Source organism: Glycine max, chromosome 14 (genome assembly GCF_000004515.6).
Source record: "Glycine max cultivar Williams 82 chromosome 14, Glycine_max_v4.0, whole genome shotgun sequence".
Taxonomy (NCBI): Eukaryota; Viridiplantae; Streptophyta; class Magnoliopsida; order Fabales; family Fabaceae; genus Glycine; species Glycine max.
This window is the reverse complement of record NC_038250.2, coordinates 43,788,155-43,805,461: the sequence shown is the minus strand read 5'-3', so window position 1 is coordinate 43,805,461 and position 17,307 is coordinate 43,788,155. Positions and strand designations below refer to the sequence as shown.

The 17,307-nt window shown below is 34.9% G+C and overlaps 1 protein-coding gene and 2 pseudogenes across 1 annotated transcript; 2 read left to right on the top strand and 1 right to left on the bottom strand.

The window, feature by feature from the left end:
• The first annotated feature begins 814 nt into the window (after positions 1-814).
• Positions 815-4,240, top strand: LOC100795190 (receptor-like protein 6). Its single transcript, XM_041009099.1, is given in 2 exon segments — positions 815-3,786; positions 3,904-4,240. A coding segment is annotated over 1 exon segment (2,814 nt). The 5' UTR covers positions 815-933; the 3' UTR covers positions 3,748-3,786; positions 3,904-4,240.
• Positions 4,241-7,099: 2,859 nt separating this feature from the next.
• On the top strand, positions 7,100-9,710 carry LOC102668010 (receptor-like protein 9DC3; annotated as a pseudogene).
• A 2,910-nt stretch (positions 9,711-12,620) lies between these two features.
• Positions 12,621-13,342, bottom strand: LOC100786036 (linoleate 9S-lipoxygenase-4-like; annotated as a pseudogene).
• Positions 13,343-17,307: the final 3,965 nt, after the last annotated feature.

The following is a 17,307-nucleotide window of genomic DNA, read 5'->3' as shown; positions in this document are numbered from 1 at the left end:
TAAATATAACTGGATATATAACTAGTTATATAAATATATAACCAGGTTTTTTAAAAATGATAACCGGCTACGCCAACTATAACTGGTTATGATTATGGTTGTAGTAACCACTTGTATATATGTGGTTATGGTTAAGTAAGTCAAGCGTATGATAGTAATTGTTTTGTCCTTGAATGCTGATAGCCTGATATAAATAGCTTCCTGTTCATATGCTGAAACACTCACGTGCATACTTGTTATATTTATTGCATACAAAAACAAAACGCGTATCTGAACATATATATAAAATCAAAGTTGGAGCTCAGGTTTCTTGTGGAAGCAATCGAGTGTGAAGGGAAAGAAATTCGGAGATGTAGGGTTGCTGTGACTCTTACGTAAGAGGAAGAGGAAGCGTACGTTATATTAGATTCCTATGATGGTGATGCCACCTCCACAAATACAGAAAGAGGGAATGAGATTAGAATAAAAAAAATATTAGAAAGAAATTATTGTTTCTTAAATGGTCTAAAACACGATCCTTTTAATTAAATTAACTTTTAAAAAAAGTCTTTAACTGATTAATTTTATAACTAGGCACTGTCGCACTGACACAAGTCTTATGCAGATCACGTGGCTATGTCCAACAAATTCTGAAACATTATTGGGTTTTTTAATTAATTTATTTCTCGCTTAACTTTGTTTTTATCCTCTGTAGTTTCAATGAAAATTGTGTTTTATCAATTATAATTCAAACAGTGGCCCCGATTACAAGCCGCAAAAACTTAATTGTGCAAGTCAATATACACATTACTTCACTTGTGTTTCTCACGCAGTTTTGGCTATAAAATGACGTTCATGCATGGCTTAGATTCCATAATCATTACACTTTTTGGGTTAGTATCTAAACAAGGGTTGTGAACTGTGAATCTGTTGAGCAAAACAATTCATAAAAGTATGGGGTGGTTTCTGTTTCTTGTCCTGAGTTTCTTGCTTTCTCATTTTCCTTCACAAACGTCTTCATTGATGCCATTTTGCAACCATGATGACGCCTCCGCCTTGCTTAGCTTCAAGAGCTCATTTACTCTCAATAGCTCTTCTGACTCTTCTGGTTGGTGTGAGTCTCCTTATCCAAAGACAGAATCATGGGAAAATGGTACGAATTGCTGCTTGTGGGAAGGGGTGAGTTGTGACACCAAGTCAGGTCACGTAATTGGCATAGACCTTAGCTGCAGTTGCCTTCAAGGTGAATTTCATCCCAACACCACTCTCTTCAAACTCATTCATCTCAAAAAACTCAACCTTGCCTTCAATGATTTTTCCAATTCTCCAATGCCTAACGGCTTTGGTGATCATGTGGCTCTTACTCATCTAAATCTATCTCACTCTGCATTTAGTGGTGTTATTCCTTCTAAAATCTCTCTGCTCTCAAAATTAGTCTCTCTTGATCTCTCATTTCTTGGAATGAGAATTGAAGCAGCAACCCTGGAAAATGTCATTGTAAATGCAACTGATATAAGGGAGGTCACTCTTGATTTCCTAAACATGTCTACCATTGAACCGAGCTCTCTATCTTTGTTAGTGAATTTCTCATCCTCTTTGGTCTCTCTTAGTCTTGGAGATACAGGATTGCAAGGGAAGTTAGCAAATAACATACTCTGTTTACCCAATCTTCAAAAGCTTGATCTGTCTGTCAATTTGGATCTCGAAGGTGAACTTCCAGAGTTCAATCGGAGCACTCCTCTTAGATACTTGGATCTCTCTTACACTGGCTTTTCAGGAAAACTTCCCAATACCATTAACCATTTGGAGTCTCTTAACTTTTTGGGTTTAGAATCATGTGACTTCGAAGGACCTATTCCTGTGTTTTTATTTAACCTCACGCAGCTAAAATTCTTGGACCTTGGTGGGAACAATTTCAGCGGTGAGATTCCGTCATCCCTTTCAAACCTTCGACATCTAACTTTCATTAATCTTTTTTATAATAGTTTCACAGGACACATTGTGCAATATTTTGGGAATATCACACAAGTATATCATCTGAACCTTGGTTGGAACAATTTCAGCGGTGAGATTCCATCATCACTTTCAAATCTTCAACATCTCACTTTCATTAATCTTTCTGATAATAGTTTCACTGGAACCATTGCAAAATGTTTTGGGAACATCACACAAGTAAATCATCTGGACCTCTCTGGGAATAACTTTAGGGACGAGATCATACCATCATTTATTTTCAACCTTCAGCATCTTACTTACTTAGATCTTTAATATAATAATTTTGGTGGTGAGATTCCCGATTTGTTTGACAAGCTTAGCAAATTAGAAACTTTAGATCTATCAAGGAATCAAATTCATGGTAGGATTCCAAAATGGTTTAATAGAACAGGGAAAGAGACTTTGTCTTTTTTGGACCTTTCTCATAACCTTCTAACATCGATTGAGTGTCTCTCACTCTCATGGGCGACCATACAATCCATTGACCTCAGCTTCAACATGTTGCAAGGAGATATTCCAGTTCCCCCATCTGGCATTCAATACTTTTCTGTCTCAAATAACAAATTGACTGGTCACATTTCTTCAACTATTTGCAATGCAAGCTCCCTTCAGATGCTTGACTTGTCTCACAATAACTTGACAGGTAAGCTTCCTAAATGCCTTGGAACCTTTCCTTACCTTTCAGTTTTGGATCTTCGAAGAAACAACCTTAGTGGAATGATACCCAAAACATATCTTGAGATAGAAGCATTGGAGACTATGAATTTTAATGGCAATCAATTGGAGGGACCATTACCTCGGTCTGTTGTCAAGTGCAAACAGCTAAGAGTTTTGGACCTTGGAGAAAATAACATACACGATAAATTTCCAACTTTTCTGGAGTCACTTCAGCAGCTGCAAGTCCTTGTTTTACGTGCTAATAGGTTCAACGGTACCATCAATTGTATGAAATTGACAAAAGATTTTCCCATGTTGCGGGTTTTTGACATCTCCAACAATAATTTCAGTGGCAATTTGCCAACAGCTTGCTTAGAAGACTTCAAGGGAATGATGGTGAATGTTGATAATAGTATGCAATATATGACGGGAGAAAACTATTCTTCCCGTTACTATGATTCTGTGGTAGTCACCATGAAAGGAAACATTTATGAGCTGCAGAGAATCCTAACTACTTTCACAACTATTGATTTGTCAAATAACAGATTTGGAGGAGTGATTCCCGCAATCATTGGAGACTTAAAGTCACTCAAAGGGCTTAACCTTTCCCACAACAGAATCACAGGTGTTATTCCAAAAAACTTTGGTGGTTTGGACAATCTAGAATGGTTAGACCTCTCTTCAAACATGCTCATGGGTGAGATTCCAAAAACATTGACCAATCTTCACTTCCTCTCGGTCTTAAATCTTTCACAAAACCAGCTGGTGGGGATGATACCAACAGGTAAACAGTTTGATACTTTCCAGAATGATTCCTATGAAGGCAATCAAGGGCTATGTGGGTTGCCTTTGTCAAAATCTTGTCACAATGATGAAAAACTGCCAACAGAATCAGCAACATTTCAGCATGATGAAGAATTCAGGTTTGGTTGGAAACCCGTAGCTATAGGATATGCATGTGGAGGGGTATTTGGAATATTATTGGGTTATATTGTCTTCTTCTATCGGAAACCAGAATGGTCAATCAGTTTTGTTGAATGCATTCTTAATCAAAGAGTGAGAAAGAAGAGCAACAGATCTAATGCAAATACAAGACGATACAATCAACGTCGTTAAAGGAACAGAGAATCGGTCCACAGTCGGAATATATAGCAGGTAAGTGAAATTTTCATGTGCTTTGAATTTTACAAGTCAGGTGTTACTTAATGAAAAATTGTATCGTAATTTTTAATCTGATAATCCCTAACCTGATATTTATGGAACAACATACAGGTGTCAAGTTGATGTCACACATAGTGAACGCCATTTCGGTTGAGGTCATTCTTTTACTCCATTCTATTTTCGTCCCTTTGGTGTTGCACGTGATGTTGAACATGTTGAAAATTTTGCTCTGACAAGTTTACTCTTTCAATTCGTGTGTTGTAATAAGCGTATAAGTTGTGTATTTTTTTACTTGATCTTGTATCATTTGTGTGTTGAATAGAAGGATTTTATCTCCTTAGATCTTTATTAGTGTACCAGTTAAATTGCATGCAAGAACTTGTAGACTTGGAATTTCCTTCAGTATCTCTGACTCTAAACTTGTGATGAAAGTCTTGAAAGAAAACATGACTGACTCCTTTTACCCAATTTTGTTACAAAATGCTGAAGCCCTTAATTTTTTATCATGACTCACAAAGTATTAGTTCCGTACAGTAAGTACGGCGTACGTAGGATCGTGAACTACAATAGCCCCATACAATAAGAACACATGCAATTAGAAGGTTGCTAACTAGAACAGTTGATTAGAGAGAAATTTTTGTTTTTCAGAAATAATAGGTTGGAAAACTTATTTCTTTCTCATAATATTTTAAAAAATAATATTTTTGAAAAGGATATTTTTTGGGTATATTTTTTAAACAAATTCTCCGAAAACTTTTGTATAGAAGAAGGTAAGAATTTTACTTTCCTTGGATTTTTTTTTTCTTTATTACCATAAAAATATTATATTATTTTTCATTAAATTATATAATATGATAAATTATTAAAATAATCGATAAAAATATATGTAATTTTTTTTATTTATAAAAAAATATATCTAAAGATTTTCAATGCTATTCTCTTAACAAATTTTATTCACCTAATTCACAAAATTAATCATTCCTTACTAAATGCCCCAAATATATTTATGTGCTTGCAAGACAGCAAATTAATTTGGTTGAGTCCTAAATGAAATAAATAGTGAACTAATTATGACAAAAATCATACACTATTGATAAAGCATTGTGGTCATGTGACATGAACTTGTAGTTTCCTGCACATATATATACATTATCATATATGACAATGATAAGTAAACTTTTCATTTTTGAATTGTATCTCGATTGTCAAGTTGTGGACATTGCTTTGGTGAACTAATAGTATTTTAAATGATACATTTTGACCATGCAGATAAATCGAATATAGTAGGTTGTGCCAGGATTATTTCAATTTAGAAATTTTATTAATAAATTTTAATTAATTAGTGCGAGAATGACCTTTTGACCCTTAACAAAAACAAAACAATTTTTTATGGAAAGGATGTTTGTCCGTGAGAGATTAATCTCCTCTGATGCTGCATCTCCGTACACCTCTCCTCTACGGCAAAAGTTGTCCATATTCATGCTTCCACTGTCGATCCTCTTGGGCCCCTTCCCCTCCACCGCTGATGAACTCAACTAAGCCGAACCCCAAGGCCTATGTCGAACTCAATGTTCATGGTTATGCAGAAAAATTGTTTATTTGTTTCTTTTCACATCCAAAACACTTTTTGTTTCCGCCGCCGACCACTTTTTGACGTCACCATAAGGCACATAATGCTTCTAAGGTATTTAAATAGTGCATAAAATAAAAGGATACTTGGGTAAAATACATTGATGTAAAATTAATATAATTCAATTACTTAAATTATTTTAAACTTGTTAAAACTGGTAACCAATTTCCAGCGTTTGCATATCTACTTTTTATCTATACATTTTTTAGGAGGTGGAAAAATCACTTTTATCCTCTTTTGGTTGACACGTTTTAAAATTTTGAGTTTTTTTTTTTCAACTTCTTCTATTCATCTTTCTTTTATTCAACTTAAAATTTAAAATTTTCTATCAAAACGTTATCTTTTCAGAACCCTCTAATCTCTTATTTCGAATGTGCAAAAATCTGACTTGACTGAATGTTGTTACGATTGAAATCTGTGAAAGAAATACCTATTTTTTCTATCTTCCATCTAATTTTTTTAACGCTCGTGGTTATATTTTTTAAAAAACAAATACATGTTTCGGTTTCATCTATTTTTGGATGATGAATTTGGGGATTCAGGTGTTTTTGTTTCACTTAGTGTTTGCAATCATTTAAGGTATATTTGCTTTGAATTTCATGAAAATAACTTTGCATATCTAAAGATATGTTTGTAGTTAATGGAATAATACTTATGCTTATTGTTGTTTTATTTGCTGGTTTATGTATCTAGAATATTTGTGAGTAACTCATCAATGCTTAATATTTAGTTCTAATTTCATTGGTAATCTCGAAGATTGCCAATACATAGCACTTAGTCATGATATCAACCTAAGCTAAAAGCATTACATGTATCCTGTGGGACTTATGTTAGTTTTATGTGTAAGTATCAAAATGTGATTCGCCACCCATAGAAGCTTAAAGAAGCTTGTAGGCCTTGGATCTTCTTTATTAATGGAGTCTTTTACTTCTTGAAGTTAAATGACAAATAGAGAAGGAGAAGAGGTGAGAGGAGGCGCCATCTACTAGGGAATAAATCATGAAAGGAGAAGTTTCACCACCAAGAGAGTGCATTGGATAAGAAGCTTAGAAATGATGTGCCTTCAATGTGATCTAAACTTTGAAGTGTAATTTTCAAATGATCAAAGTTAAAAAAAATACACACATATGACATTTATTTATAACATAAGTGTCACACAAAATTGGAGGAAAATTTGAGAATTTCTGTTCAAATTTCACTTGAATTCGTGGAGCTAAATTTTGGAGCCAAAATTTCACTAATTATTATTAGTGAATTTTAGCTATGGTTCAACCCACTAATCCAAGATAAGTCAAAGATTCTCCACTAAGTGTGCTTAGGTGTCATGATGCATGTAAAACATAAAGAACATGCACAAAGTGTGACTATGATGTGACAATGTGGTGTACCAAGCAAATGCTCACATTTCCCTCTAAAATTTAATTGGATTGGACTTCACTCAATTTAATTAAATTTATTTTCCAACACACACATTAAATATTCACTTAATGCACATGAAATTACAAAAGTACCCCTAATACCAAAACTAGTCTAGGTGTCCTAAAATACAAGGGCTGAAAAATCCTACATTTTGATCTAGGGTATCCTACCTGCATTATGAAGCCCTAAATACAATGTCAAAAAAGAATGAAATTTTAATTTAATATGTACAAAGATAAGTGGATCTAACCTTGACCCATGAACTCAGATATCTACCCGGGGGATTTTGAGAACCCTATGGCCATCAACAACAACTCTAGCCCAATCCTCTTAGAACCTCTTGTTCATGGCTTTGGTGACTGAATCCCTTCATAGAGAAGATTGCATCATGATACCACATGACATAGCTCCATGTGGAGCTTGTAGGCTTTGAATATTCTCCATCAATAAAGTCCTTTGTTTCTTGAAGTTTAATAACAGCGGAATGGAGAAGGAGAAGAGGTGAAAGGAGACGTCATCCATTAGAAAATAAGCTATGGAAGAAGAAACTTCAATACCAAGAGAGTGTTTTGCATAAGAAGTTTAGAGAGTAAGTTTCAATGTATGAAAAGAATGAGAGAAAGAGAGAGAGAGGTGAAAGGAACACTAAATTTTATACTTCAAAAGAGATCTGAACTTTGAGATAGAAAGAGAGAGAATGAGATATTGTGTCAATATCTTTTCCCGCAAAACTCAATTTTAGTGGTTGTGCAAAAAAAAAAACAATTTCTTTTCACATCCAAAACACTGATACCCATGAAGCCATCTTCTAGCTTTGCCTTTGAGTCTCCATATTCTCTTTCCCTTTCTTGCGGCAGCTATGGATACATACGGGACTAAAGTTTCTGATTTGTTTTGTTTCCGCCGGCAACTACTTTCCAACGTCACCATAAGGCACCTAATACATCTAATGTATTTAAATGGTCAATAAAACAAAAGGGAACTTGAGTAAAATTAATTGATGTAAAAATAATATAATTCAATAAATTAAATTGTTTTAAACTGATTAAAACTGTTTTTGGTTACCGATTTCCAACTTTGCATATTATACTAGCTAATAAATTTGATGTTGAATAAAACATGATCTAAAATGGACCATCAAATTTAATGATCCACGGTGGTCTGCTCCCAAGTTGGACTCATATGTACTTTTCTCAAAATATCTAATATGAAATTCTACTTTATAAATGAAAACATTTTAATGATATATATAGTAATAACATAAGTCGGAATTAGCATTTTATTTTTATGAAATGCTTTTAGGATATACTTCTTTATATTTTTTCGGTGTCATTGCTTTTAATTTTTTAGCAAAATATTAAACTAAATCTTTTTAGTTTTTAAATTAGTCTCGCTAGATCTCTCAGTCTTGCTCTTTTCAACACATGAACTAATATTTGAAGCAGCAACCCTGGAAAATCTCATTGTAAATGTAACTGATTTAAGGGAGCTCACTCTTGATTTCCTAGATATATGTCTTCCATTGGACCGAGCTCTTTGTCTTTGTTAATTAATTTCTCATTCTCTTTGGTCACTCTTAGTCTTCGAGATACAATATTGCAAGGGAAGTTACCAAATAACATACTCTGTTTAACCGATCTTCAAAAGCTTCATTTTTTTGGACAATTCTCATAACCTTCTTACACCAGTTGAGTACCCCTCACTCTCGTGGGAGATCATTGACCTAAGCTTCAACATGTTGGAAGGAGACGTTCCAGTTCCCTCATCTAACACTTGATTCTTTTCTGTCTCAAATAACAAATTGTCTTGAGATGACATTTCTTCAGCTATTTGCAATGCAAGCTCCCTTGAGATACTCAACTTGTCTCACAATAAATTGAAAGGAAAGCTTCCACCATGCCTTGGAACCTTTTCTTTCCTTTCAGTTTTGGATCTGCAAAGGAAAATAATATCCAAAATACATTTCCTAGTTAGCTTGAGTCATTTCAATAGCTGCAAGTAGTCCTTGTTTTACGTTCTAATACGTTCAATGGTACCATAAATTGTCTGAAATCCAGGAAAACATTTCCGAAGTTGTGGGTTTTTGACATCAACAATAATTTCAGTGGCAACTTTCCAATAGCATGCATTAGTGACTTTAAGGGAATGATGCTGAATATCAATCATGGTTTGCAATACATGAATAGTACAAGATATTCTTCCGTGTACTATGTTTCTACGGTGGTCACCATAAAAGGTAACAAAATTGAGCTGGATAGGATCTTAACTACTATCTCAATTATTGATTTCTCAACTAATAGGTTTGAAGGAGTCATTCCAGAATCACTGAAAAGTTAAAGTTACTCAAAGGGCTTAACCTTTCCCACAACAGAATCACTGGATTTATTCCGGAAACCTTAGTTGGTTTGGAAAATCTTGAGTGGTTAGATCTCTCCTCAAACATGCTTAGATCTTTCACAAAAAGGTAAACAGTTCAACATATTTCAAAATGATTCCAACAGGTAAACAGTTCAAAGGGCTTAAACTTTCTCTCGGTCTTAGATCTTTCACAAAACCAGCTGGTGGGGATGATACCAACAGGTAAACAGTTCAACACATTTCAAAATGATTCCAATGAGGGCAATCTAGGGCTATGTGGATGCCTTTGTCAAAATCATGCCACAAGGACGAAAAACAGTTGAGAGTTTCAGCTACCTTACAACACAATGAAGAATTCAGGTTTGATTGGAAACCTGTAGCAATAGGATATGCATGTGGAGGGGCATTTGGACTAGTGTTGGTGTATATAAAACAAATAAATGAATATTTGAAAAAGGCTACCAGAACCCAATCTGTGTTTTTATTGTATACTAAACTGAGGAATACATAGATAGTGTGCTGGTTTTATACATGACTAGTGATGCTAAAATTAGGGAAACAAACTCCTAGACTTTGGCTAAATTTAAAATGACAATGATTCTCCTAATATGTTGCAATCAGCAACTTATTTTAATTGCATATATCAAGGGATACTAACAAAATTAAAGATTGGTCATAAACACATCAACTGCTTAATTTTCTCTTCTGTGTCATGCATTATTTGTCACACCCCTCCTTTAATGCATGCTCCTTTTTCATGATTCCAAGTTGTCCTCTGAACTTCTCAAACAAGGGTTTCTCCAGAGCCTTTGTAAAAATATCAGCCAGTTGTTCCTTTGTATGAATCTTCTTCAAGTCAATCTCCTTATTCAACACCTTTTCTCTAACAAAATGGTAATGCACTTCTATATGTTTGGTGCGCCTATGAAAAACTGGATTTGATGATAATTTAATGGCATTTTCATTATCACAAAAGAGCTCCATTGTGTAGTCTACTTTGTGTAACATATCTCCAACTAAGCTCTTTATCCAAATGCTTTCTTGTGCTGCAAGAGTGGCTGCCATGTATTCTGCTTCCGTGCTTGAAAGAGCTACAGTACCTTGTTTTCTGCTACACCATGTAATTGTTGTTCAACCAAACAATAAACAATGGCCTGAGGTTAATCTCCTATCATTTGCGTCACCAACCCAATCTGCATCCGTGAAGCCAATCAACTTCAGTTCTTTGTTTCACTACTAAAAAAAAGGCTTTCTACATCGCTCCATTAACATCGGTTATTGCAAAAACTGATGTTAACGAAAGCGCAGTGGCATTTTTGTAATTAAATGGAGTTACTTAGCATCGGTTTTAGCAAAACCGATGTTAACTACTTCATGTTAACATCGGTTATTCAAAAAATCGATGTTAACATGATGTTAAGATGAATATGGTAACATCGGTTTTGGCAAAACCGATGTTAACTTCATAGACTTAACATCGGTTTTGAGAAAGCCGATGTTAAGGAGTTGATCTTAATATCGGTTTTTTAAAAAACTGATGTAACCTATTTGATGTTAACATCGATTTTTTGAAAACCGATGTTAACTATATTAAGTTAACATCGGTTATCCTTAAAAAACCGATGTTGTTATGTTTATAAGTTAAAACGTTGACATTTCACAACCCACACGCTCGAAAACCTTGCACTCAGTCTTCTCTTTCTCCTCATGCCTGAAATCACTCTTCTCTTTCTCCTCCCGCCTGAAATCTGCCGGAAACTGCTCCCTCGACACCCACATTGTCCCACATTGTTTTCAATATTCTCGGAAACCCCTCGCTCGAACCCACATAACCCCTTACACTGCTCTTGGAACTGTGGCTCGAAGAAAACCCTACATACACTCCTCTACTAGGTACTAGGTTGCTGAAACAGTCGTGGGTGCTCAAAGCTTTCTCCGCGAGGTACGTAGGTCAACTTCGTGTATGCTAAGTTTGAGTGGGTGTTCATGTTTTATTGATGATAATAATAATAATACGTCTTCAGTTGCAGTATTGCTGATTGAGGTACAAGGAAAGCTTCAAGTTTCGTGCCATTTTGTTAGATCTCATTGCCATTGTTACTGTTTGGGTTCGAGGTAAGCTTGGTCTCTTTTTCATTTGTAGTATAATTTACTCTTTTTCATTGCCATTGTCACTGCCATTGTCTCTGTTTCAGTGGGTGTTCACTCTTTTTCATTGTCATTGCCATTGTCACTGTGTGTAAAAATAATATAGTTTACTAATTTGTCCTGTACTTTTTTGTTCAATGTTGTAAATAGTGGTTAGGTATGATGTGATTGATTGGGTTAGTGAAAATTGATTGGGCAGGGTTTGAGCAGAAAGTTGGTCCATATATTGTTTGCGTTGCTTTTTCTAGTTTCTTGGGCAATTTTCAGGTATCCCATTTCTTCAATTTTTGAATCTTTGATACTAGTTTATGTGTGTGTACTGCAATGCATTGATTGCTAGTGTTGCTGCAATGTTTGAATGTTTTGATGTAATTGCTAGGATAGCAATAACTCCTGTAAGGCTACCTACTTTGCTGCTTTTTTTCCTATGGTCAATTGCTTGAGTCTTTTGGTCAATTGTGTATATTAGAGTTGTAGTCAATTGATGAATACTAAAGAAATGCAGAGAAAATGCTTGACTCTTTCTCATCATGCTGACTAACTAGTTTGTAGGTTCAATATCCTTTAGAAGTCCAACTATCTGTTGCATGCAGAGATACGTATTTTAAGTGCAAACATTTACATTCAAATAGAATTCAATTCTTAAAAAAAAATAGAAGCATGTTCGCGTGAAGTATAGCTTTTAGAAAGACGACTAAAATGTCGTGTGACACACTGCAGCTCTCTCTCTGTCTTTCTGTCTCTCTCTGGCATCTTTTGTCCTCACCACTATTTGACACACTGCTGCCCTCTATATGGTGTAAACTCGATAGCTGATACACAGAGACACACACACACACACAAATGAATGCATTGGGTAAAAAGTTAGGGTAGCACCCGTTGTAAAAAAGATGGTACATTCTTGCCTTAGAGGGTTGAGCATGTGTGCGGATAATCTTATAAGCCTAAGTATGGAGAGTAGATCAGATGGAGGATAGCCTAGTCACTAGAGGCAGAGGGAGAGTAAGAAAAACTATAAGCAAAAGAATTAAAAAAGATTTACAGATACAATGGAACATTATGGCATTGTCTGATTCATGTAGTGAACTCCACCTAGTGGGAAAAAGGTTGGTTGTTGTTGTTTTATCAGTCACTGAATATAGTTGGTTTTACTAATTAGGGTCCTTCAATTATCCCAAAATAAGATATATGGCAATACAAGTACATTCAGCCACTCCAAATACATAACTTAAACATACACAACTGATGAAGGAATCAAATTCCTTCTATTTCACATTAATTTAAAGCCAGGGACAGTACTTCAGCAACCATAGAGCCCTTAGATAGAGATACTTTTGGGAATTCCTCTGAAAGTCAATCCCTCCTCACTAGAAGGATAAAGCAAAGTGTAAGGCATTTTAGCCGGCCCATAGCGGTTTCTCAATGTCTCATCATTGTTCTTCTCTATAAGCTTCTTTTCAATCTCTTCAAGATTGTTTCCAAACCTCTTAAAGGCCTCTAATGGCCCGGCATCAGAAGTCCAGTAGTCACCACCATCTCTCTGCCCAAGGTAGAACTCATCAGATGTGTGCCTTGATAAAATTTCTATAACTGTAAGGTCAATGAGGGTCTCTTTCTTGCTTGTAATAGTCTTCAAAAACTCCTTCTCAGGGTTCTTAGCCAACGCATCATATTCAGGAGACCCTTTTCTCAGGCATGAATCTCCTGCTAATAGTTGGCCTATTCAGGATTAAACCTCGATATGGATACTGCCCAAAGTTAACAGCAGCATGAAGAGCTGAAGCAATCCATATGAGGGTAGCGGAAGCTTCAACCAACTCTTCACGAGTTTGCATCTTTTGCCACCATGGCTTATCCTTCAAATCCCCATGACCCACCTCTACAAGTTCTTTCCACCAAGCTTGGAGCTCGGGGTCTTTTTGAAGTTCCTTATCTGACTTGTAGTAGAATGAGACATATTCTTCCACCCTAGACTTGATAGCATCCCATATCTCTAGCCCATCAGAAGCATAAGGATAGTCCTCGATCAAAAGTCAAACTCCATGGGGAGCATATGGATCCTTAACAACAACTCCTCTGAATTAAAAGCACCCAAATAACATTGATTAGCACAAGAGTTATATGAAGCCTGAAGCCTTTTTTCTTCTTATGTCATTGATGACTTTTTATATCATGCATTCATGTGTTCCCCCATTGTATGCACTTTGTGATTTCTTTTCTTTTTTTAATTTACTGTCAATCACAAAACTAGAGCTGAATCGGAATAAGAAACTGTTTCCAACACAAAAGACTACAGCTGAATCCAAAAAAATAGAAACAATCATGGCTAGAAATAAAAAAAAAATTAAAATAGAATTAGATTGATGGAAAATTTGGGATTGTTATTCGTTCGTTGGCGAGACTGAGAATGAGGTGACAGAGTTAATTTCTGGCTTATCAGACCAGCCTGGGCTTTGAAATAGGCTAGGTCAGGCCTTAAGAATTGGTCCATAACAAGCCTTGGTCCACAACAGGTAAAAACCTTGATTTATTTTAATAACTAAACTAATAAAATTTACATTTTATAAAAACTAATTAAAAGTGTAACTTTATAAAATTTGGCAAACAAGCCAAAGACTAGAGAAGGTAGGTATATAAGTGACTTACATACTAGGAAAAGATAATAAATTAATAAGTAATTATTTAGTCATTAAACTAACCCAGCTAATATTGTTATTTACCTAATTTTTATTTTGCTCAACTTCTTCTAACTAACCTAATAATATAAGGCTATGTTGAACTCCTTATTATTTTTATTTTGCTCAACTTCTTCTAACTAACCTAAAACTTGAATAAATAATGGACCTAAAATTTTCTCAATATTTGTGTTATTTATCTTGAATTTAAACCTGTTTAACTCCTTATTATTTTGAACCACAAATGTTGATAACTAATTATTGTTTAATAAACTATTGTACCCAAATATATATCTGTCATTTTCTTTATTAAGTAAGTGGTAGCAATGCAGAGGAAGGATCTGTTGAGGGAGAATGAGATGATTGATCATTCAAATCAATGGTAGAAGATAGAAACCCCATCCCATGTGAGAATGGAAATTAGGAATAGTGGGTGCATCATTCTATTTGCACCCTCCCACTCCTTTCCCTCTACCAGACATGCTCTTATTTTCTTACTCGTTGTCCACTCTAGCATAATCAATTAGAGAGAGAGAGAGAGAGAGAGAGAGAGAGAGAGAGAGAGAGAGAGAGAGAGAAGTCTATGTATCCATCATCAAGGTTGTAGCAGTAGTAGTAGGAACACCCAAATGACAGAGTAGTGAATGAAATTGGGGAGAGGAGAGGACGAAGGGCTTGTCCTTTACAGACTGTACTTACTCCCTCGCCCCCACCAACCATCACTCTTCATTCTCATTTCATTTGTATATATAAATAACCAAACCCTATTATACTATACTCTCCATTCTCTATACCAATGTTGATGTTAACCTCCTACCCCTACAATGTGATGTAAAAAAAGGAGAGAAGAGATGGTGGGAGTGCCGTAAGAGAAGATTGTGAGGGAAGATGGTAGGTAGGTAATTTTACCAATGCTGGGGGATGAGATTTGGGGGTGAGACTAGAAACCCCCAACTAATTAAACTAGAGTCACTTGGGTTCAATTCTATATTTAATCTTAGCCACTTATGTATGACAGGCCACTTTTACTAGTAACAACACCTATTTTATTAAACTAATTAAGACACAATTTATTATCCTTTTAGTTATTCTAAGTACTAATATAATCTCCAATTTTATTTTATGCTCTTGCTAAATTCTTTGAGTATCCAAATGGAGCATTTCATTAAACAGTAATTTAAATACCCCGATAATTAGTTTACCCGTTTGAAATGTCATATCCAAACACACATATTTGGAGTTAGGAATTGACTTCTTTAATTACCACATGAGTGGTTACTCTAATATTCCTGTGACACTCAAGGAGAATGGATTAATGAAAATGGGTTGGATACCCTAAGTTTGTCATGCAACTCAACACCAGTTAGCTTATTTGAGCTGTTATGTGAGACAGTGGGATTCATGTTGATGACCATCTCTTGGACATAAAACAAGTGTAGTTCTGTGTGTACCTTTAAGGTATGAATGATGGTACCTTTAAGGTATCTTTATGAATACAATGTACCACTTTCCAGTTCTCCTCAGGGTCTGTGAAAGAATTGATAGACCTTGTTCATCCCTGAAGGCTGGAAATAATCTCAGGTCTTGTGAGAGTGGCATATCCCAAGGAACCTACAATGGACTGATCAAAGCAGATATGCCTTTATCATCTTCCATGTTTGATTTGTAGAGTAGGTGAGACTTAAGCAACACTGCACCATTGGGAAGGTGCTTGACCTCAATACGTAAGTAGTCTGGCAACACTACCCTAATGTAAACTCATTCTGAACTTTAACATGGTAGAGATTTTTTTTACAGTTCTGTTGAAGAAAAGTATTATACTAATTCTGTTAATACTTAGAATGCATTGTATATATTTTACGGGATTTTATTGGTGATAATATAATGTTAAGTTCTATCAATATAATGTGGAAGTAAATCAGTTGTTTTCTTGATTTTTTTAATTGTTGATGTTTAGTCTTTCAAATAATCGGATAATACTGACTTGCAAGATATTGTAAAATGTAAAGTGATATAAAGTATTAGTTCTAGGACACTATTGTATTTGTAATTTTGCACTTTTAGATTCTATCAGTTTCTTTCTTGCAGATAGAAAAGCATGGTATAATTATTGAATTTTCTGATCCTGTCTATAACACAAGGTGTAGTGCTACATACCTGCCTGAAGTGGCTGCCAATGAAGGTAACTTATGTTCACTATTTAATATTGTTTTACATTTTGGAAATGACATCATCAGAGTCACCAATTTGAGATGCCACAAATAAAAGTTGCCATGCATTACTTCCTCCACACCTGACTCTAAATTCATTAGAAAGAAAGGAGAGGAAGTTCTTAATTAGGAGGACAAAATATACTCTAGAACATAAAGGTAACACATTAGAACATAATTTTAACAGCAGAAGCTACCAAATCTCTATCTGAAATGGTAACTTGCTATGCTACAAGAACTGTATCCTACAAATTGTAGGCTAAAATTCTTGTACCATAGCAAGTTGAGGGACAAAGAGGAGCAGTTCCTATCTTCCTTGGGTGGATACAGAAACTGTGTATATTACATTTTGCAATTAATCTAACGACTGACGTTTAACTGAATCCAGTGAATTATGACATGCTCACTTTGTATGGCTTGGGTTTACTACCAGCAGTATGTAAATTTTTAAGTAGAGAGACTCCGTTAAACACAGAAGCATTCTATTCTAACCAAATGCTAAAAGACTGCATAAACCACACATTGCCCTAAAAATATTGCCTCATTTTTTCCCCAAACCTTTTTCTTTAATAATCAAAATCTATTTCAAAGTAATTAAATCAACACCCAATATTGATTGAATACTCTAAACAATTATAAGAAGCCACCTATAGTGTAAATGCAAGTTCCCTGCTGCTTATGAAGAATAAACATTTCCAATCTTAAAGAAATAGTATTCATCCTAGTAAAGTTACTTATTTGCGCCTCTTCTGTTTCTCTGTGTCTAACTAAATTTTACTATTCATCCAAATGCAATTACTTGTCCCTCTTCTCCATTCAACTAATTCATACTATAAACATTTTTAACCTTTGATTTGCTCAATTTTTATGCAACTTTTTTTTTATTTAAACATCTTTTCAAAATCTAAGCACAATTTTACATAGCTTTATAAATTATAGTTTTATGATTTAGTAAATAAACTAAATAAACTACAACTATACTGATCCTCAAAGTACATGCTCTTTAACAGGTCACAAGATTAACAACTTTGTGGATGTGCTGTATTTAAGCTGCTTGAACATCTCACAATAACAT